Source organism: Simochromis diagramma, unplaced genomic scaffold (assembly GCF_900408965.1).
Source record: "Simochromis diagramma unplaced genomic scaffold, fSimDia1.1 OVJJ01000618.1, whole genome shotgun sequence".
NCBI classification, from domain to species: Eukaryota; Metazoa; Chordata; class Actinopteri; order Cichliformes; family Cichlidae; genus Simochromis; species Simochromis diagramma.
The window spans coordinates 10,254,230-10,276,452 of record NW_024387423.1 but is presented as its reverse complement, the minus strand read 5'-3'; the positions used below and the strand labels follow the sequence as shown (position 1 = coordinate 10,276,452).

At 40.2% G+C, this 22,223-nt stretch overlaps 1 protein-coding gene across 2 annotated transcripts; it reads left to right on the top strand.

Moving 5' to 3' along the window:
- Positions 1-23: 23 nt before the first annotated feature.
- ube3d (ubiquitin protein ligase E3D) lies at positions 24-20,899 on the top strand. 2 transcript variants are annotated; one of them, XM_040012935.1, is made up of 11 exons: positions 24-138; positions 2,266-2,422; positions 4,485-4,696; positions 5,209-5,299; positions 7,119-7,341; positions 7,727-7,799; positions 7,885-7,963; positions 8,953-9,061; positions 10,151-10,317; positions 13,634-13,772; positions 20,446-20,899. In XM_040012935.1, the coding sequence occupies exons 2-11, from the start codon at positions 2,334-2,336 to the stop codon at positions 20,464-20,466; spliced, it is 1,203 nt and encodes a 400-aa protein (XP_039868869.1). In that variant the 5' UTR covers positions 24-138; positions 2,266-2,333; the 3' UTR covers positions 20,467-20,899. The 2 variants fall into 2 exon arrangements, with proteins under 2 accessions (XP_039868869.1, XP_039868868.1); XM_040012934.1 differs by lacking the exon at positions 24-138 and having other exon boundaries at positions 2,125-2,422.
- Positions 20,900-22,223: the final 1,324 nt, after the last annotated feature.

Sequence of the window (22,223 nt, the reverse complement as noted above, 5' to 3'; positions counted from 1 at the left end):
AAACGACTGACAGTTCCCAGACTGCACTGCAGATTAGCTGTGCGTCCAACCCAGGGCGTCCAACTGGTCTTCCGCATGGACGTCTTCCTCCTCTCGGCTCTGTGGAGTCACCAGCCGTCACAACGAAAAATCCAGGAAGTATGCAAGCTTTGTTTTCAAATTAAAAGCTTAGTATTGTATCATTTGAACAAAGTATATGGCATTTGTGTATGTAGAGTACACACAATTTACGTTGACTTCCAAACAGCTCCTTAGAGCACATTTTCTCCCTCTAATAACTGTACACAAACATTTCCACTAGTGCAAGTTTAAAAATGGAGGGAAAATATTCATAATTCACACCATACCACGTCTCCAAATTTAGAGTTTGCTCATTCATTCATATTGATACAATGAATTGGGCAGTGGCAGTGTTGTGTGAATAGAAAGATAAGAAATGTAAAATAAATAAAAATAGAAATAATAAAAGTTTCATTTCAATAAAATGAAATACAAAGTTTGGTGAAGAAGAGTACAGGCAGGGTAGAGTGGGTTCAGGTGAGTGTCAGAGGTGATTTGTGACAGAGCTGGAGGCACTAAAGCTGAAAATACTAGGATTTTCCTTTGGAGAGTGACCAGGATGGACAAGATTAGAAATGAGTACAGTTTGGGGTAATTGAATAGAATAGAATAGAATAGAATAGAATAGAATAGAATAATCCTTTAATTGTCCCACAAGGGGAAATTTGGTTGTAACAGCAGCAGAATAAAAGCATATATACAAACAGAACAGGACGCAGAACAGAAACATACATAGTAAGTATACTGCACAAAGGCTGCTGAAGATGGAATGTCTAGGCAGGAAGAAAGGGGGAAGACCTCAGAGGAGGTTCATGAATGTAGTGAGCAGAGATGGGCAGTAACGCGTTAACGCGTTACTGTAATCCGATTACTTTTTTCAAGTAACGAGTAAAGTAAGGGATTACTATTGCAAAAACGGTAATTAGATTACCGTTACTTTCCCGTAGGAACGCTGCGTTACTGCGTTACTGCGTTACTAAAATCGTGATTTTTTGCGAGAATGTCTCATGACAGTGACGTGCGAAGTTCGTGGCAACAGCTGTGTGCAGATCAACAATGGATAATATATCGAGTGCGGGAGAGAGTATGAGCATGCAGCGTTTAAAGCGTGGAAGTACTGACCTTACTTTGAGTTTGATTCCATAAAAAGTGACAAAAACATTAGTGTCTGTTGTGCGTGGGAAGAAAACTTCTTTTTACAGCGAAAAAACCCCTAAACTTCCAAGCAAGCACTGAGTGCACAACGACATAATGGGAAATTCACAGAGAAACTCGCGGATTCTTCCACTGACCGCTGCGGCACACCTGCACCAGGGTAAACCTCTGCCTACCCCACTCCTGCTTTATAGGTGAAAATAGAGCAACAGGACCGCTAGTCTTTGACTTTATTTTCTGCTGTGTTTTACTTGCATCTATTTGAAAGACTGAGTGTAAACACACACAAAAAATATTTTATGTGCTGGAATGTGCAGAAAATAGGTTTAAATATTAAACAAATTTCTTCCAGTCAGAGAATGTTGCATATAATTAAATTTTTGCTTGATGCATAAAGTTAAAAGATTAAAACTAATAAAACAAGTTTTAAAAAGGGACTTTTCCATTTGATTACATTTTGTATGATGGATTATGTAGAAAAAGTAGAATTGGGCTGAAAGATCTATCGCTTTATCACCTATTCAGGTTGTAAATCGTGTTTTTAAAAAGTAACTAAGTAACTAAGTAACTAAGTAATTAATTACTTTTGAAAATAAGTAATCAGTAAAGTAACGGGATTACTTTTTTGAGGAAGTAATCAGTAATTAGTTACTGATTCCTTTTTTCAAGTAACTTGACCAACACTGGTAGTGAGAGGACTAGGGTGAGATGGAGGCAGATGATCTACTGTGGCTGCCGAAAAATAAAAAGAATTAGACAGAATCTTTAAACATCATCTCCTAATCATACAGCTGATAATTTACCCTAAAACCCAAAGACTACACGAAAAAAGGTGTTCATTATGGGCGTGGTGTTTTAAAAAAGTTTAACCTTTATTTTGAAATCGTTACAGGATGTTGTTCCTGCCTTGTCACCCTATTGCTCTTGGTCTTACGTACTCGTGGTGCCGTCACGCCGCGGACAAACATAAAACCCTGTACATTCAATTTGGTACATCAGGCAGATAGGGTTTTGTGTTTACTCTGCTTTGGATTCTGTGTTTCTGATTAGCGTCACCCAGCCACGCTCGTGTTTTGATAAGCGTGTCATCTCTTCTGGATTCCTCCTAAACAAAGCGAATGGCAAACGAGGTGCCAGCCAAGACACATGGAGTTGGAGTCTTCTTGGAGCTGAGGAGAAGGCTTCAGAGTGGACTGCTTATTGTGGGGTAAGTATGTAGCAGATATCGTAAGTACCAAGTAGTCAGAAATGCATGTTTCTTTGGCAAGTACAAGCAAGCCTAGCTAACATTAGCTAACTTAGGTGATGCTACAGCTTCACCATAGCACCGAGAGCAGGCAGGCTAAATGTAATGTAATAGCCTTTTTTTTAAGTTTTATGTATTATTGAATCATAATCCTTCATCCATTAATGTTTTAGTTAGATGGGCTGAATGAGTTTAATTGCCTTTATAATGTTGGGTAGTGTTATGTAGAATAATCCATTATCATTTCTTCCATTCTCTTAGCTGTTTGTCTGGCCTAGAGTTGTACAGACACTGGAGTCCGTCTGAGCAGTCCTAGCACGAGAGGCAGGGTACACCTGGACAGGAGTGTCCAGGGTGTAGCAGACAGTTAACCTAAGTAGCATGTTTTTGGACTAATGGAAAAAGCCAGAGTGCCTTGATAGAGCCAACATAGGGAGTGAGATAACATGCAACCTGTACACAGATGCCCCAGCCAACCAGGAGGTTCGATCCTGTGAGGCAACAGTGTACCACTGTGCTGCCATATGTATATACTAAAGCTTTCAGATTAGCGATTCAGGGTAACAAGTATAACATTTAAAGTTACTGTGGAGTACAAATAGATGACAGTGTAATATAGAAATACTTAAAGCACAAATACACTGAAGTTTTAATATATTATATTTAATGAGTGATAGCGTCAAATTCCACCACTGGTGTTATACACACAGAATAGAAATTTTAAAAAAATAAATGAATATTATTATTATTATTATTCATAAATCAAACAATAAAATTATATGCTGCTTAAAACACAGAAAAAGCAAACTAAAAAACACACAATTACAATAAAATAATTAAAAATTAAAACCAACTGTCATACTATGGCCAGTGAAAAGAGGTGAGTATTAATTAAGAAGTGGTGTTTCTTACCTTGAGGTGGTATATACCTGAGTATATACTACAAAGCCACTAGATGGGGCTAATGAGATTTGAAATGCAGCAACAAGAGCCCTAGTCCTTTGCTGTCTTTCATAGTATTCAAATAATGGTTGACAGGCTGTTCTATTGTGTGGTTTTACATATAACTACATTATGTAGCACTGTACAGACCTGTGATCAGTAACAGCAGAGCTACCCTCTCTCCAGTGTTTGCCTCTAAAGAAAAAAAGTCCATAAAATGGTTGTATATCCATGTGACTCAGGAAATGCTCAGGCTTTTGACTTTGAACTGTTTTTATTAGTGTTTATTACTGCAGTAGTGTTCATAGTAATAGTTCCTAACTGTGCCACTTCATATATAGTTCTCATCATTTAACGTACCTGATTTCTGTTGTGCAACAAAGGCTCGCTCATTTCTCACTGAATGAGGCTAATTCTGAGTCCATATGTTTTGAACAAGGGAAAAAGATTAATTTATGCTGGATTGTGTGAAGTTTATGGGTTGTTTTATGTACACATTATGTGACAAGAACAGAAAGTACAAAAGGAGTCAGCCTTTGGAGTTTTTCTTTCATTCAAAAAAAAGACAAATGGTGCTCCAAAAGATGATTTGGCCTCCCTCCTGAAGAAAGATCACCAGAGTTATTTTTTTTTCTTTTTGTTTATGGTATGCGGTGACCATAAATACAAGGAAAATGTATTATAGTACATGACTTAATGAAAGTATTGTTTTGATTACTCTGACTTTTAAAAAATGTCAGAATAAGTGAAGAAAGCCTGTTATATTATCAATAGCCCCAAATCCCAAATATTTATCATTTTTACTTGGAAAATGAATTTTTCAAAGTTGCTAACTAATTATGGTAATATGGGCTATAGATGTGATTGGTCACAGCAGATGGCCGCCTTTCCCTGAGTCCGGTTCTCTCAGAGGTTTCTTGGTAAAAAGGAGTTTTTCCTTCCCACGGTCACCACGTGCTTTCTCAAAGGAGGTTGTTTGATTGTGTTGTCTGTCTGTTATTGTAGGGTCTTTACCTTAAAACCTCTACAGGAGTCCAAACAGTTTGTGTTTATTTACACTTACAAACCATATGCTCCTCAGGAAAGATGTGGCCCAGACGCCTGCAGATGTGGCCATAACAAGTGGGGATTCATCCCTCCACATCCGCACTCCCAGAGGGGTGCTGTACCTGACTCTGCCAGCAGGAGTCACCTTCGAGCAGGGATCCTGCATTCCGACACCTGCGGGAGAATCGTGTGGAGAAGAGCTTCATTTCAGACTGCGCATCAGCGTGGAACGAAGCACGGATGAAGGTAATGCCCAGGGAGACCTCCCTCTGAGTAGCTGCGCTCCTACGTGCCAAGACAAGAACAAAGTCTTTTGGTAGCTATTTAGAGCCTTGCTGTCTATTCTGATTTAATTGGGCTGAGTCACTTGGTCATCTGAGAGAGTGAAGGTGTAAATTTTCCTCTCAGGATCCTTAGCAGCGCACAGGCAGCTAATCATCAGCCCAGGAAAGCTCCCTTTAAGTGGTTTGAACAGACTCATCTAAAGCAAACCCCAAAGCCGTTGCATAATATCCCCAAACTCCCATCTTTTGGCGTTCTGTTTGTTTTTGCCATTGTAACAGAAATTTACAGCCAAGCCCCATCAGTGACAGTCCAATCAAACTCAGATTGATCGCCCGCTCTCTATCCAGCCACCTTCACCACCCAGTGTTTCATCGATTTTTGTGCCAAGTCGTAGAAGGTTACCACCCTCTCACCAAATCTGCCTCATTTGTTTGTTTGTTTTTTGCCTTTCGTTCCCCACCCACTTCCCACAGATTCTTCTGCCAGCATGATGAAGATGCTCCGGGCAAAAAAGGCTTATTGTTTCTACTGCCAAGGCTGCATGACAAGGCTGCTCGAGGACAGGTGAGGAGAAGACGGGGCGAGGAAGGGCACTGGTGGAAATGGGTTTTTATTTACTCCCTCCTGTGTAGGAAGAGGAGCGATTCTTTATTGATGGCGTGACCCAGCTGTAGGAGTGATAGTCGGAGAGAGAGATGGGAAAAATTGATGGATGGGAGCCTCTGCGGAGAGCACAGCTGACAGCTTGACTGGGTTAGAGTTATAGAGTCTGTGTGACGTAAAGGTCTGTGCTAGCCATTAAAAACACAATTGTGTTTCTTACCTTGAGGTGGTTCGACTGGACAGCGGTATTGTTCTTATTGCCTTGTAGCTTTCTCTGGTCAGCAATGTGACATGCTGAAAATTGCAATAGCTGCATTATGGAGACCCTTGCCCTCAGGCTATGTTTCTCAGCTGTAACTCACTAAAAGTTGGCAAAAACATATATATACTTTTTTTCTCTTTTTTTGCAACAAGATGTCAGTAAAGGTTGAAACATCAGGGGAAGAACTCAGTGCAAAATGAAAAGTTATAATTTCCACAGCATTATGGCTCATTGTGCTTTGTAACAAAATGTTCTATTTTATATGTCTGCTCTCAGGTATTAATGGCTGGACTTGCCACATAAAAGACTTCTGTGTAATAAAACTGGGCTGGAATAAAATAAAGAGTAGTATCTTGTAGCTTTAGGTGTTTAGGGTGCATAGCGTCTCTGCTGGCTTCAGTCTTTTTCCAGTTGCAGTTGCCAGGTGTTTTTATTTATTAAAAAAAAAAACAAACAAACAGAAAAACAAAAGTTCTGGGTCCTGCCACTCCAGCACCCAACAGCAATTTACAAGTTAGTGGACAGTGGAAAAAGGAAAAGGGCGAGGTAAACACCACTCATCCAATGAGCTGTAATGTGTGCTCAATTTACTGTAAATGTTGCTTACAATCATTGTCATTTATTTACCCCAGTTGGAAAACTCTGTAGTTACAAAATGAAGCCATCTGGTTACTGGAGTCAGGGGGCGTTTGACAGGTGGAGCACATTGCTCTCCGCAAGGCTACACATCACATAATTCGAGTCACTCAACTGCATCTTTCTGCTGTGCTTGTGATGTTTGTGCCTTTTGGACCATTGTGCTGGAATTATGTGACTAATATTATGACTTGCTGTCCCAAGAAGTTTGGGCTTAAATTTGGTTTGTGAAATTGTGTTTTTATGTTGTTGTTTTTTTGTCTGTTACTAATTAGCCGTTATTTATTTGTGCATTAAACCCCTACAGTTTAGCATGCTTTAGCTGCTAAGTTGGCATGCCACCCTTTCCAAATATGGCAAACCAACATTAATATTATAATATGCAGAGTCCAAAGCCAGTGTTTGATGGTTAGTAACCGGTGTAGTTCCAGTTTTTTACAACTAAAGGCCAAATAATTCCTCCTTTTGAGCCATTTCCATGGCTCAAACTTGTCCTCTTGCCACCCTGTGGGATCTGGAGACTTTGGAACCTGGGTCAGCTCTTTCAGGTCTTTGTCATATTCCTTGAGCTGCCACTGGAAGATGCTGCTACAACCAGGAAGTGCCTGTGCTCTGGGGAAGGATATTGACTACATTTAAGAAACTCCTAGAAAAGAAAATAATGTAGTTGGATGACCTATCATCATTTTTTTTTTTAATTTTTTTTTTTAGCTAATTATACTCTTCTGTATTTTGATTTTTCGCCAGCTCTCTGGGATCTCTGTGCTTATTGAGAGATAACACCTCTCACTAAGACAAGAACCAATTAGCACCGTGTTTAAATATCGCTGAACAATAAACACTGTAATTGCTTTTTTTCTTATTATTTTTCCTCTTTTTCAGAGTGTTTAAGCGAGTTCTTCCTCTCCCTAATGGTAACTGGAACGCCATCGTGGATGACTGGTGTTGTCACCCAGACCCGTTTGCTAACAAGAAACTGTTACCCCGAGCAGAAGATTGTTTAATGGGCGATTCCTTTGTGCTGTTAGCCCGAGATGGCAGCTGTGAGCAGACTCTGACTGAGGAAGTGAGTCCTGTTGACACAGAGGATAGCCAAGATCCAAAGGTGAGGGATGTGCAACAGAAATGGCTCCTGTTTATGCAATTAGTACAAAAAGATTTCAGTAGATTTTCCATCCATTCATCTATCCATCCAGACACTCTCTTCTTAGACCAAGCAAAATCAGACTGTGCAGATGAAGATTGATCCCCCTCTTCGTCCATTAGTCATTCTCCACACAACACGCTCAACACAGGCACAACTGCATGACTAAAGCTGAGAGACAAAGTGCAGGAAAAACAATCTGGCTGCTGTAAATCTCTCTCTGTGTCACATCCTTTTCTGTCTTCCAACCTAGCTATAGCAGCTACTAAATTTTAAAACTGCTGAGTTATAGGTGGCTGCTTTGTGGTGATCCGTTTCTGGATGTCTCTATCTATGGTGTGCACAGAAACCTTGCCGCAGACTGGCCCTCATCTCCTGTGCGAGCTGTTCGTCGGTGCTCGGAGAGGCCGTCGCACCAGGTAGGGGACGATTTTTGCAGGTTTTTATAAATAAACAGCATTTCAACAAGCATGTGCGAGCCCTCTCCCGTGTGGTGTCTTCCAGAAACGCTGAAGCTGTACGTCACACAGGTGGTGGTGGAGCCTGCTGTGGGAGACAGAAAGCCAGAAGCTTCACTGAACAGGCAGGTTTTTGTTTTGTTTTTTTATCCTTTCAAATCCATACGAGGGACTGTCGGTGCCAAAGATTCTGTTCGCATGCACATGTCGACTGAACACGTGACAGAACATTTGTTGATGCCAGTGCAACTTTACTTCTGAGCTTCCTTTCATTTTAGCCACGTTGTTGTGAATCTTGTGTCGGTGCGTTGTTTGGCTCCGTTATTGCAATTGCCATCCTGAAGGCACTGTCTTTGTTATTGTCCCATGCTGTATAAAACTGAACTAGTGTTTAAAGCATGAAAAATGTTTGCAGTGCAGTGTGGATGTGAATTCTTGGCACAAATGGAACCTCATATTCCACAGATGACAAGAAGGCATCTGTTGCTTTTAAATTACACTATTTTATAGAAAATAATCCCTTTTTTTTTTTTTTTTTTTCATTTCAGGTTATTTGGTGGGGGGTCGAGTCACACAAGCTCTAGTCAGGCTTTACTTTCTCTATAGTTTCATCATTATGACTGCGGTTGGATATTTTTAGCCCTTCACAATAAAATCAGTACAATGACTATAAATCAGTTCAGGTCCATTTGTATGTTTTTCTCAAGTATCTGACACACCGCTGATTGGATTTTACTGGATCTTGGGGGTGAATGAGGCATATCAGCACTGTGTTCAGGCTTCTTCAAAAATGATTGCAGTCTAGGTCTGAATTAAACACTTTAATAACCACATCTCCCACTGCACCAGTCTGAATAATTCAAAAATCTGCACATAAGCATTTCTCGTCTACGGCCTCATCATTTGATTAACCGCCTCATAAAAACCAACTTTTACCAGACATATTTTATTTTTGTTTTTTTGTTTGTTTTTGTAACCTTTGATCAGGCAGGATCATCTTCTCCTAAGATAGTGTTTGCTCCAATCTGTTTTACTGCGAGTGCTCAACCACGATCGAATGCCTTTTCAGGGCAGAATATGTAAAGTGAATGAACATCGTGTCTCTCTTGGACAGATCTCTGTTTGTGGAGAGGACGGTAGCTGTTAGGTTGCTGGAGCTGTCAAACTCATTGAGCACCTACCACTTCTCTGTCCAGACTCCCGATGGAAAAGCCTTCCTGTTGGTAAGAACCACCCAGCATAATCAGAAAAATAAATGACTTCTAAATACAAATCAAGTACTCTATTATTTAAGAAACGGAAAAAGATTGACTGTGATTGTGTTGTGTGTAGCATTCCCCCAGTGCGTCCAACAGAGTGAGTGAGTAAATTTTAGATAAAAATGCTTGGTTATATAAGGTTTTTGGGGTTATTTATTTATTTATTTTTGTAAATGAGGATTATAGTAGAAAACACAGAATACTCAAGTTGAGTAGTAAGGTGCTATAATCAGTTTATTGTCTTGCCCAAGGATGCATTTTGCTCTTCTCCAACAATGCACTGTTCTGCCTTTGTAATATTCTTCTAGTTTTTGGAATAATATCTGTTATGCTATCATTTTGTTCCTGATCCATTGTAAGAAAATCGTGGCGGACAGACTCCTTATGCTAGTAAATTTCTTGTCATAGCTTCTAATAGTTCTATGACACCAAGTCTTGTTTGGTGGAAATGAGTGCAGCTGGTTCCAGATCAGGCATCATGTCAGTGGAAAATGTGTATCTGACATGTGAACAGGTTTATTCATAAAATTGTGTTTTTGTTTTTGTTTTCTCAGTTTTACCTGATGTTTGAGTTGAAACATTTTCACAGTAAAAATGTCCAAAAACTATTCCAGTGTTCTGGTTGTGTTCTTGGCAGATATTAAACAGCAGCACATTAAAACTCATCAGTAAAACTCGGGATGGCAGTAACAGTATAATTAATCTTGTGTGAAACTGGGCTGAAAAGGAGCATATTCCAAATGAGAAAAAAATGATTGGAAAAATCAACGTTTCCACCTCTGTTCTCCCATTATTACACATCAGTATGAGGAATCATATTGCAGTAGTAACCCTTGATTTACACTGAACTTAGAGAATAGAACTTAAACCTGTGTTATCCTACAGAATAAAGAAATATTTTCATCTTTCATGTTAAATCAGCTGTACCAGAATAGACCATTTTATTTCTGAAAATCAAACTAATGAATGTATATCATCTCTCTGCTTTGTGATGTGTGACTCCTCACCCACATATGTCTCAAGTGTTAAGTGACCTGTCTGCTCCTCCTGCAGCTCTGGCTCTTGAACAGCGACTCCATCATAGCATCAGTCCCGGAGATGCGTGTCGGGACTGAGAGCTCCAACGGCTCCCCTGCTCTTCACAGTCCATCACCCAGAGCTACGAGAGCCCTGAAACTCCTCTACATAGCCTGCTCTGACACGGGCATCCAGCAGAGAGAGTAAGAGAGGACACTTAACATATCCCCCCCCTTCCCCTTCAATCTTTGTTTTCCTCCTCCTAATCTTATCCTTTCATCTCTCTTGCGCACCTTCTCAATCACCATCTCTCTTGGCTCACTGTGAGGGATGAAAGCCTACTTTGTTGGTGAACAGACTCTAGGTGTTAATAGAACACGTTGCTCTAAGGGTCCCTGCTCGGATATAATTGTCTGTTATCCTGCGAATGAGCTTCCCATCAAAGCTGCCTCAAAGTTGTCAGCAGCATGTTTGTTGCACGCATAAGGGGTTGTTATGTTGTTTTGACTGTATTGAGGCTCTGTGTGCCTTGCTGTGATGCATTAGAGAAGTGTAGGTGGATGTGCTGCATGTGGTTCTCCATGCTCAGTACAGCAGCACCCCACTGGAAGAGCCTTCCACCCTCATTATTTTCAACAGAATCAGAGCTCAGCAGTTTTTTTTTTTTTTTTTTTTTTTTTTCCCCCCACCCTCCTCTTTCTTCCCTTTTTTATTCCCGCTGCCGGGGAAGAGTGAAAGCAGAACAGAACAGGTTTTGTTGTTTCATCCGTTTTGACAAGTTATGATGGAGAAACGATAATTAGAGACAACACTAACCCAAAGGAGAAATAAGGCTGGTCTTCTCAGCCATATTAGTAAGAGTTAAGAGGAATACTGTAATGTACTGTTAAGCTGAGTGATGCATGGGTACAGAGAGTCGATTCCTCTTACACAAGCTATGAATGCATCTTCAGGGGAAGTGAGAGACTAGGACATACTTTCAAAACAATCTGCTCCTTTCTTTATTGTGCTGTACTTTGTCCACCTCGAGTTTACCCAATAACTCCTACAAATAAATAAAACTCTCTCAAACAGCCCATGTAAGCACTCCTCAATAGAAATATTAGTGATTTACTTTATTTAAAAAAAAAAAACAAAAAAAACAAAGCAAGTGTTGGAGGCTGAGGCACAAACACAGCTAACCTTTCACAAGAAGAGTGGTGTGGTTAAGTCTAGACAACGTCCTGATTGTTTTGTTTTAGGAAAAGATCAGGGTTTCAGTTAAAAATACACCCTTTCATAACATTACAGTCATGTTGGAGAGCTCATGCTTTGTCAGCACAATTTATATTTACTCACTCACAGTCTTAAAATGGCGCTTAACTTTAAGACCTAATTATAGGTAGTAATCATAGACTGTAAATAAAAGATCAACACTGCCACTGTGACATCACTCAGTGGTTTATAGACTTCCATTTTGAAGCCTCCATTTTGACTGCTGCTGTCTTTGTTTCTTTGAAGCAAAACTTAACCATATCCTGAGAAAAGGGTAGAAGAGGGGAGTAAACAAGAAAGCGAGTTTCTTCAGCGATATCAGTAAGCATACACATGCCGACAGGAAGTCCATATCCGAGAGAAAGAGTTGTGAGCTAGAGAGGCTTCATCCTGGTTCCTAGACCAGTAGGTACATCAGCTAAGAGTTGAATTCCTACATTCTGAGACAACCAAAAATGTGGAGATTCAGGCAGGGACCATCATACTGCTTAGCTATGTTAGCGTGAGGTGAGCACGGCAAATTTGCCGCCATTTTTCACTGAATGTCACTAAACTCTGTGCATTTAGGATATAACACAAGTGAAACTGGTAATTAATATGACAGTTTACCTCGCTTAGAGTTGTCACAGATGGGGAAATAGTTATTACTCACAGTTTTTACTCACTTTTGGCAGATGCCTCAAGTGGCCATTTGAGGACATGGCGATTTTCAATTCAATTCAGTTTTATTTATATAGCGCCAAAGAAACCTCGACAGTTACCGCTGATCCATCAGTTTCTCATTTTTATGCTTATTAAGTGGCTTGTGCACCATATTAATTACAAAAAATAAGGTAACAAAAGTGACAAGGCTTCACCAATCGTTTCATTGTGTCACACACGTACTCCTTTTTTATTGACATGTTGTTTATGTTACATGGCTTCAGCAAATACCAGATATTACAGGAACCCATCACAAATAAAGATTATTTTAAAAAGGATCTTTTTTGTTGTGGCAAACTTGCCAAGAAATAGGCTAAACAAGATATTTTGTTCTTAAAGTAAACATGTCACAACCCCTCTGGTTGTGAAACTACTATTTATCATAGTGAAACTGTATCTGAACAGTTTTAAACATGCTTTATTTTTGACTGCAGTCACCTATTGGGCAACATCAGCCCAGCCAGTTTGGGTCTGTCTTTATTTTTCTTTTTTTCTTTTTCAATTGTTCTGTGTTTAATCCTGCCGTGAACTCCACATCTTCTTAGAGAATAAGCTTCACGTTGGTGGGCTGCTTTTTAGAATTTTACCCATTTCTGCCATTTGAATTTTTGAAGTTTAGCGAAGCTAAATGCCGGTGTGACTCACACTTCCATCCCCCCCACATAATTTACCATTCACCCTTCATCACTCATCTCTGACATTTTTAAATTAAATGTTATGCCTGGGGAGCTGAAGTCCCGGGATGACGGCCCTCTTATTCAGGATACAGCTGGTTACAGTTGAGTGCAGCCAGTGGTTGCAGTACGCGTTGTTAAAACTGCCAATAATTGGCTAGAGAATCAGTGAGCCAGTGCCTAAGTGGATTAGGCTTGTCACTAATGGCAGTTATTTGATTATAAATTGAGTGAAAGTCGCAGGCACCATCACTGTCCCGGTACAATAGAGAAACAGGAGGTCTAATAGATGTGGAAAGTGAGTCTAATGAAAAACACACATGCACAACTTGTTCATAATGTCTAATCAACTCCTACAAAGCGTTATGATGTTGGCTGGTTGGGGTTCAGTACAGCCACAGTTGCCTTTCTCAAACCCCCAAAACACTACTGTGTTTTGGGGTTTTTTTTTTTTGTTTTTTTTTTGACTGTCTTTCATCTTAAGTATAACTGCCAAAACTTTGAGGAGACTTTACCCTTTCAGAAACTGCACAGACGGCTAAATGTCACCCAAACAAACTGGATCAGCACCTCACGCTGACAGACCATCAATCTTGGTTCTCTCAATCACTCTTCCTCTTCTCTCTTCAGCCCTTCCCCTTTCTTTTTGTCCTTGTCTTGAACACACACTTCATCAGCCTCACAGACATGTATAGCGACACGCGCTCACACAGGTTATAAATCCATGTGTTTGTATATGTGGTTATCAGTTTACAGTTTAAAACTAGTCAATTAAAATGGCAGGACGACCACTTCAACTTGAGATTTACGGTAGCTTTTCTGGACTTCATTTTGGTCGTAAAATGCTAAGGCAGTCACAATAAATCATTGCTTCTCTCTGTGTTTTCAGCACTGTAACTAGTTGGGAGGTCAGTGTCATAGGACATCCTGTGGTGCTGCCACTAAAGGTGTGTGAGGAGCTGCTGCAAGTGATGGATGACAGCAACTCAACACTTCCCGCGTCGATGCGTTGCATGAGGTCCTATGAGGTGAGACGTTTACCATGTATTGTAAAGCCATATTCATTGGTTGCTTATCTTTATTACATAAGCAAAGAGAGAGGGAACTTCATGTACCTTTAGCTTTCTACCTTTTGTAAAAAGCTGTATTAGCAGCACCACAGGCTTTGTTTTAGTTGACAGCGCTTGCTTACTGCTCCCCCTTTTTCCATACAGCGCCTTGTTTCTCCATTATTCAGTAGTGCTTGACAGTGTTTTTATCCCGCCTTAATTAATTTCATGATTCAGAGCTTTCAGTTAACAGCCTCGCTTTAGGGATTATGTGGGTCAAATGTAAGACTTTTCTTTTGTCAGCCTTATTTCAGCTCCTATACACCTGTAATTGTGCGAAATGTGTATATTTAGCCCGAGTTGCCAAGGAAAGCCATGCGACTAGAAAACGGGAGGCGTTAACTTTGCTGACAAGTCTATTCTCTGTGAGGCTTTAAACAGTGATGGGGTAATTAGTGCCATTATCCTCCACTTACTTCTCAGAAAGTTTGGGACTCCTACCTCTTAAACAAGTCTGCTAAAAATTACAAAGGCTAGATTTGAGCCTCAAAATCTACATTCTAAATCTCATTCTGATGCTTGGTTTGAGCTTGAGCAGATTACTGTGACTATAAGCATATATGCCTCAATGCCAGAATGCTTTGATTGGCTGAATAAATATTTTCATTAGCAGTTGAACAGGTGTACCTAAGAAAGTGAATGTCTTTATATTCCATTTATTTCCAACACAGCCTGCTAATTAAGATGAGACCCAGATAAGGTAAGGTTTAAAGAAATAATCATCAAAGTCATCAATGACCAACTGATTTGTGACTTGGAGAACCAGTGGAGAACTGAAGAACTGAGTATAAGCACTGATGAAGATATAATTAGGAACTTGTAATTTCACACACTCAAATCTCTGCTTATTGCCTACGTGATAGGTTGTGGTATTTCAGCGCTACTTTAAGATAAGCTAATAGACTTGGGAATTTACAAGTGGATGTTTACACTTTTTTTTTTTTCTTCCCCTAGCTCAGGAAATGGAAATGCCATGGCAAAGGACCAGATCGCTCTCTGGCCCTGTCCATGTAAACCACATTAAATTCCCATCATCCACATATAAAACAATCCGCTCAGCACTTATCCCTTTGTGGCTGATACATGGGCACTACTGGAACCCAGGCGCTGGGTTTGTAGGTACCCCACACTCTGTTATGTCAGTTACCAGCCTCCTTTGCTACTACTAATATGTTCTCTAGTTGCTTTCCTCAAATGAAGATTAGTTTAAACTGCTACCTGTCCACTTCTCCTCAGATCATTGCTACTAGCTACCAAACTTTGTAGTGATTCCACAAGCTCTGCTCTTCAATTTTGTGCTAGTCTCTTATGGCATATGCCATAATAAGGATATCCCCTTAAGGCATAAGGAAGCCCACTCTTTTGTTCTCTTTGATGGCTGCTGTTTGTCCCAGGCTCCCTAATGAAATGCGCTGGGATGGAAATCATAAGACTCTGCTATATTATTTTGACTAAGATCTGAATTTGACTCGTCTGCTTTCATTCCTCACGCATAAAAACTGAAGTCCACCAGTTTACATCAACACTAACATAATGTTAAACTTAGATGAAGCCACTTTTCCTTCTTCCTTCTTATGAGGGTAGTGGTCTTTAAAGCTTAAACATTCCTCACTATGGAATTGCCGTCTCGCCACAATCCTTAAGGGTGAGACACTAATAAAAGGTCAGCTCTGTCTCTCACCCCCCCCCCGGTGCGTGCGTGCGCGCGCGCGCACGCACACACACACACACACACACACACACACACACACACACACACTGTGGTACAATAATGAGCAGTATTTTTGTTTTCTCTGCTAACAACATGACAGCAGTGGGTGTAGCGGAGGGAAATTGGGCCCTGTTGAAATGGAGAAGGTTGCAGAGAGAGCGACCCAGACAAGAGACACAGTATCTGTCTGGTGGTGGAAGCGGTTGTAACAGTAAAGAGAGTGTGATAAATTGACACACTCAAACATTTCCTGATAGTAGGAGCCTCTTGTGCTGCAGGCGGCAGAGTACGGGAAGGTAATGTGATCATAGGGTTATCTAGAATTACCGGAGACTGTCTGAGAAGAGTATGTGAGACTCACTGTTTGAAAACACAACAGAGTATCAAAGCATGTAGTGTGGCATCCACCAATGATCTGAAGAATTATTTCTGCTGCTTAGACTGTTGAGTGAGTAAAAGGCTTACTGTTATAGTTATAGTAACATACACTTGGCAAATGGAGGGTCACTGGTTCACTTCCAGCCAGATATGGTATTGCATATGTGGACCTACCTGCTATGACAGACAAAAGTAGATTTTGACTATATTTAAAGTAAATTAAATAAAGTGAATTTTGTGTTGTGTTCATGATCTTGGTCAGTATATGTAATGGCTACTTTTCAGGTAATATATTACAATACCATATAATATGTAGTGTCTGTAATGTTGTTTCCAGTGCAGCTGTGTTCTGTTCATCGCATGGCTTTAATCGTAACAGCAACATCTTGAAGCAGAGATGTAGTTTGTACTGGGTCTTTTATTTTGAAAATTGACCAGATTCTCTCTTGTCCCGTCCCTGTGTCTGACTTCCTGCTGTTACTTATGTAAATGAAAGTCTGTAGTCATATGAAAAATGGATATTTCACAAGCCTTTAGGTAGCTCTGTGAAAAACTAAGTCTACTTTTGCTCCGTCTACTCTTTATATAGAAAGTAAGAGGATAAGTAAGCCTATAAAGGCAGAAGTTTTGGCAGTTTACTGGTCTGAAGCATGCATGTCCTACGAAGATGGGTGCATTGTGTTAAGTGTGTTAACAGAATGCCAGTATTTCCAAAGGAGTGGACTTCCCAGCAAATTCACCCCCAAGTTGTACAATACTCAGAGAAATTGCAACAAACCCAAAGATTTACATCTCAGACTCTACAGGCCACAGTGAGCATGTTAAATATTAAAGTTCACGACAGAACAATTAGAAAACGACTGAACAAGTACGGCATGTTTGCAAGAGTTTCAAGGAGTAAGTCCCTTGTCTATAAAAAGAATATGGTAGCATGGGTTAGATTTAGAAAGTTGCAAGACTTCTGGAACAGTGTCTAATGGACAGATGACATGGAGTATAATTACTCCAAAAGAAAAGAATGAAGGGGTCGAGATCACCAAGTCAAAGTCCAGACCTTAACCTGACTGAAATGCTGTGATGGACTAAAGTAATGCTGTAAAGAAGAATGGACCAAAATTACTCCCCAATGATTGATAAAATCAAGACTGATAAAGTCATACAGAAAACCATCACTGCAAGTTAATAGCGCTAAATGTTGGTTTTACAAGTTACTGACTCATAGCATGTACTTACATTTGTGTGACTATAGGAAATAATAATGGCTCTTAAAACTCAATGTATTCACTATGCTGAGCTTAGGAGCTAATAAAAGACCTTTTCAGCAAGTCATAGTTGTACAAGTACAGGTAACTAATGAATATACTGTGGGAGTACACATGCTGGATCTTTGGAATGACTTATCACGACGCTTAATTGAAACTTCACTAAAGTTAGTAGTCATTCTTTCATGTGTCGTGCCTACATTTAACTTCTCAGCAGATTACTAACTTTTACCTACACTGGGTTCCATTTACTGAGCTCACTTTCAAAGTTCTGGTATTGTGCATGTTGGCTCACTGTCACCCTGTCAAGGCTGACTGGGACACTTGAATAGAACTGAGCCATTGTTAATGTGATTAGTGACAGCACTTCTTGTGATATGACAAGTGAAAATGTTCGCTGTGAAAAAGCTTTTTACAGGGCCCGGGAACGGCTCACCAAATGGAATGAGCTGCCATTGTCATTAATTACACCTTTGTTTTTTTTTCCTGTGATGATGCCAAAATCTGTGCCATGAAAAAAGAAACATTCTTTAAAGACTGAAAAGACAATGTTCAATCGGATTAAAACAAGTCAGGCCTACATTTAACATATAGTTAGATGTATAAAATGCAGTAATCTATCTATATATATATATTTAAGGTGTCTCCCTACATATTTATTTTTCACCAGCATACTGAATGAGTAGCAACCAGAACAGCCTCATATCACTACCACAGCACTTCGGCATTGTTTGCAGCTAACTGTGTTGAATCAGTTGTGTTTCTAGATCTGAGTTTCTTTGTTTTATTTCAGTCAGTGTGACCAGATCAAAGTCTGCACCGTAGCTGTGCCCATTATTATGTTACATGTGGAATGTGTGGACTGCTGGGTTCCCCGCCTTGCGTCCCTGGGCCTGCCAGCGTAATGGGGTGTAAAGTAGATCGAGCTCGGAGTGTCACTCTTGAGCCTGCAAACAGACAACGCCTCCCTCCTCCCCCTCTGCTTCATTAATCTCCCTCTCACACACACTGAGATGGCATGTAGCTCAGACAGAAAAGTGATCCAGTGTTGAACAAAGGAGAAGCGGGAAGATCCATCGATCGTGCAGTGTTTCTGCAGTCCACATGCCGTCACATCAGGAACACAGCTGCACTTTGAAAGAAATGACTTCATCCGAGTTGCACGCATAGTGATTCATTGAACAGGGAATTAATTAACACAGACCCTGTTCTCAGTTAAATGTTTACATCACTGGATTCTGTTCTAAACATGAAGATATGAATAAAGTTGATTATATGTTGGTTACCTCCAAACTTTATTGGAGACCTAATAGATGAGACTCTAAAGAAGTGCTTTGTCTTATACTTCCTCACATGCCCCCCCAGTTTTTCTTTTTTTTTTTTTTTTTTTTTTAATGAAATCCCTTAGTTCTCTAGTAACTCATGAATGGCATTTTCTATGACAGGTTAAGAGTATCCTGTATTCGGGCTAGTAATAACTTGATAGCAGCTATAATCTGAAGCGATAAAGAAAAACACATCATGTCATGGAGGCACACCAGAGGTCGGCAGTAACAGTGCATTATTACAGAGATCAGCAGATTTGCTCATTTTGTCAAAGTTATTTATTTATCAGTTTTAACTGCTGGGAACTCGCTGTGTTTTTTTCATCACCTTCTACTCTTCCAGACCTCTTTCAGTTCTTCACAGGCAAAGACATGTCCTCAGTGCTGCTGGCCAAGTTTGGAGTGTTATGATAGTAGAGCTCTGGCACCAAGAATCAAAGAGCGTGTTTACGCGAGTGACTTCCTTAAACCAGGCTCCTGTCATTGTCTCACTACCTTTAATACCCACACTTTAACTGTAAAAGCCACTGAACTAAAGAGCTGTCGTGTAGAGATGAAAACTAAAACTAGAAAAGGTGGTCTCTCACCACAGTTAGGTGTATTACTCTGAAGGATTTGCTGTGCGATGATGTATAAAATCTGAATTCTGATAGATCAAAAACACCCTTAAGTATATTAATGAGGCAGATCTGCTGTCAGCATCCCAAAAGACTTTCATTGATCTGAGAAGCTTTTTGTTTTTCAAATTCCAATAATTCTAATAATAAAACTTTAATTTCTAATGAAAGGTTCTAATTAAATTCGAACAATATAGACAAGTGACTTTAAAAGGGGGGAGAAAAAGTCAATTTACCTCGACTTGGTTACCAGGTTTTCAACCCACTTAAGGGGTTTTCAACCCCCAGGTTTTCAACCCACTTCATAGTTGATGCCAAAGATGAATAACAACAAGCTGTGGGCCAGAAAATTGGTAATGCTGGCAGCTTACCTTTGTTATCTATATGTGAGCAATCACTGAGTCCCTCAGACTGAATTTGACGCATGTGGTAGGTTTGTTTTCTTCATGTGGGTTGCATATTTCAGGGTTCCTATTATGTGTGGAGTCTTTCTGAAAGATGTGTTATTTTCTCAAATAGTAAATGAGGAATCTCACAGATTAATAAAAGTTAATGTACGTGTTTTGTCCAAGCAGGGGAAACATTTAAGCATTTAATTTAATGTCGCAGAAGGGAAGAAACCTGCAGCTTTTTCTTTAAACGTTCTGAAAACCAGTGTTGTTTTAATCAGCTTCTCACACTGAGGGATGGCGCCCTTCCAATCACAAGTCTGTCTCTGCTTCGTCTCCTTTTTCTTGGACTTAGCAGCAGCAGCAGCAGCTCACCTCTCGTTGCCATTTCTTATCATTTGTATGAATTACCACTGATGCGCTTGAGCAGTGAGCAGACATTGGCACAGGGACGGAGAAGACAGGGCCTTGAGTGAGGCAAATGCCCTCATCTATCATCCCAATATAGAGCCCTCAGTGGAGCACAACCATTGTCTGCAGCAGGCACACACCCAGGAATAGCAGATGGAGGGAGAGCGGGAGGATGGGGCGAGCTGATTTGTTTTCTGGGCTTTGTTTATCTGAATGTGTGTTTTTGAAGTTGATTAAATCTCTACCACCTGTGTTTTTTTTTGTTTTGTTTTTTTGCTGTTTGAAGACAGTAATTGCAGATAATGTGCTCCTGAGCTGATCAGTGGACTGTAGAGATTGAGTACATCTGTGGTTTGGCCAACAACAGAAAAAGAAAAATGTACAATTGCCCATTGCAAACTGGAATTTGACCAAATGCTGAAGTTCCATTTATTTTTCCATGTTGTGAGTTTCTGCATAGATTTTCACTCTTTACTAAACTTGTGCTTGTCATTTCTAGGTGGCGTACTTAAGGCTGTGAGATCGCAGGTCAGAAGGCTAGGTGGTCAGGACTCCCACTCATCACTCTTGGTTACATATTTCAAGAACTACTGGGAACAGCCAGGATTACATGTGCCGTTTCTTTAAGTTAACATCCCCCCAGTGCATTGAGAGAATGGGAATGGAATTTACTGCAGGAGGGGGAGAAGTGCACCAAGCAGGCTGTAGCTTGTTAAGCACGTCAAGTTGTGGATTGCGGTTGCTTCTGTCAGAATATTTTAGTGTGTCATCACCTGCACTTAGATTCATGTTGAAACAGGATGATGGCACACTACATTTGTAGTTCCAATGATCTTGAAATGTATCACAATGGTACAAAAGCCTGTGTATATGTGTTGGGTTTGGGTTTTTTTTTTTTTTTTTGACAATTCTTAGCAAAGAACCTGAATAAACAGTTGCTTAAAAGAATCACCTCTCTTTTTTTGTCTTATCTCCCTGAGATGACTGCTGGTTGATATGTGGGACATTGTTCTTCAGTTGGCTCTTGATGAAGGCTTATTATGGGAACACTTCAGCCCCAGGGCACAGCAGCACATCTTCCACTTGAGAGTAATTACAGCTCATGGAGCTAGGTGATTTTTTTTTTTATTTTTTTTTTGTCTTGTTGTGGGTTTGTTTGGGAGTGTGTACCAGTTATTGATAGTATTTATATAATGTGCGTGATATGAGGAATTATTGTCAAAAAGGATGTTTATACTTTGAAAGTGGTCCTTTTCGTTTGAAATAATTGCTCTACTTCCAGATGGATGGAAATTCATGCAGACGGTCAGGATTTCCAACAGAGAAATCTTTGGTGGTCCCACAGATGGTGTGATGTTTATAGCTTTGACAAAAAATGTTTTACTATCACAAGGATTACCATGTAGCCTAGACATGTGTTAGTTTGTTATGTCCATCATTTTGGTTTATGATCAAACGCCTCCAAAACTAATAACACTCCCATAAACCTCATTCCTCTTAACATGCTAGAATTTTAAAATTAAGATGCTGAACATAATTAAAAGGTTGTCGGCATGTCAAGTAAGGATAAGTAACAATCAGGGATTCCATGAATGACATTTAACTTGGGATTTACTAACACCTGCCTAATATTGTATCTGGTCACCCTTTTGTTGCCCAGCCCTGACCCACTGAGGCATGGACTCAACTAAACCCCTAAAGGTTCACACACACACTGCCTGCACCAACTTGCTTTCTTCCCACAGTGCATCCTGGTGTCACATGTTCCCTGGGTATGGTGGAGCCCATGCACCAGGCCATCTATGTGATGTACATAAAATGTGATTTCTCTGTTGTCCAGTTCTGATGCTCACATGCTCATTGTTGGTGCTCTTGGAGGTGTACAGGAGTGAACATGGACACCATGACTGGTCTGCAGCTATGAAGCCCCCATAGACAAAAAACTGTGATGCACTGTGTATTCTGACACTTTTCTATCAGAGCCAGGATGAACTTTTTCTGAAATCTGAGCTACAGTAGCTTGTCTGTTGGATGAGACTACAAAGGCTAGCCTTCTCTCTATGTGTGTATCAATGTTTCTTGGCTGTTGGATGAGCCTGTTGCTGGTTCACCACTGTTCCTTCTTTTAACCACTTTTGATAGATACTGACCACTGCAGACCAGAAACAGACACTCTGGCCCAGTCGTCTAGCTATCACAATCTGGCCCTTGTCAAACTTTCCCATTTTTATTATATTCACTTGCGCCCTAAAATATCTCACTGACTAACAGGTGCCA

Coding starts and splice junctions, on each gene's coding strand:
- ube3d (XM_040012935.1), top strand. CDS start 2,334: ATGGCAAACGAGGTGCCAGCCAAGACACATGGAGTTGGAGTCTTCTTG. Junction 2,423..4,484: donor AGTGGACTGCTTATTGTGGG/GTAAGTATGTAG, acceptor TATGCTCCTCAG/GAAAGATGTGGCCCAGACGC. Junction 4,697..5,208: donor GGAACGAAGCACGGATGAAG/GTAATGCCCAGG, acceptor CACTTCCCACAG/ATTCTTCTGCCAGCATGATG.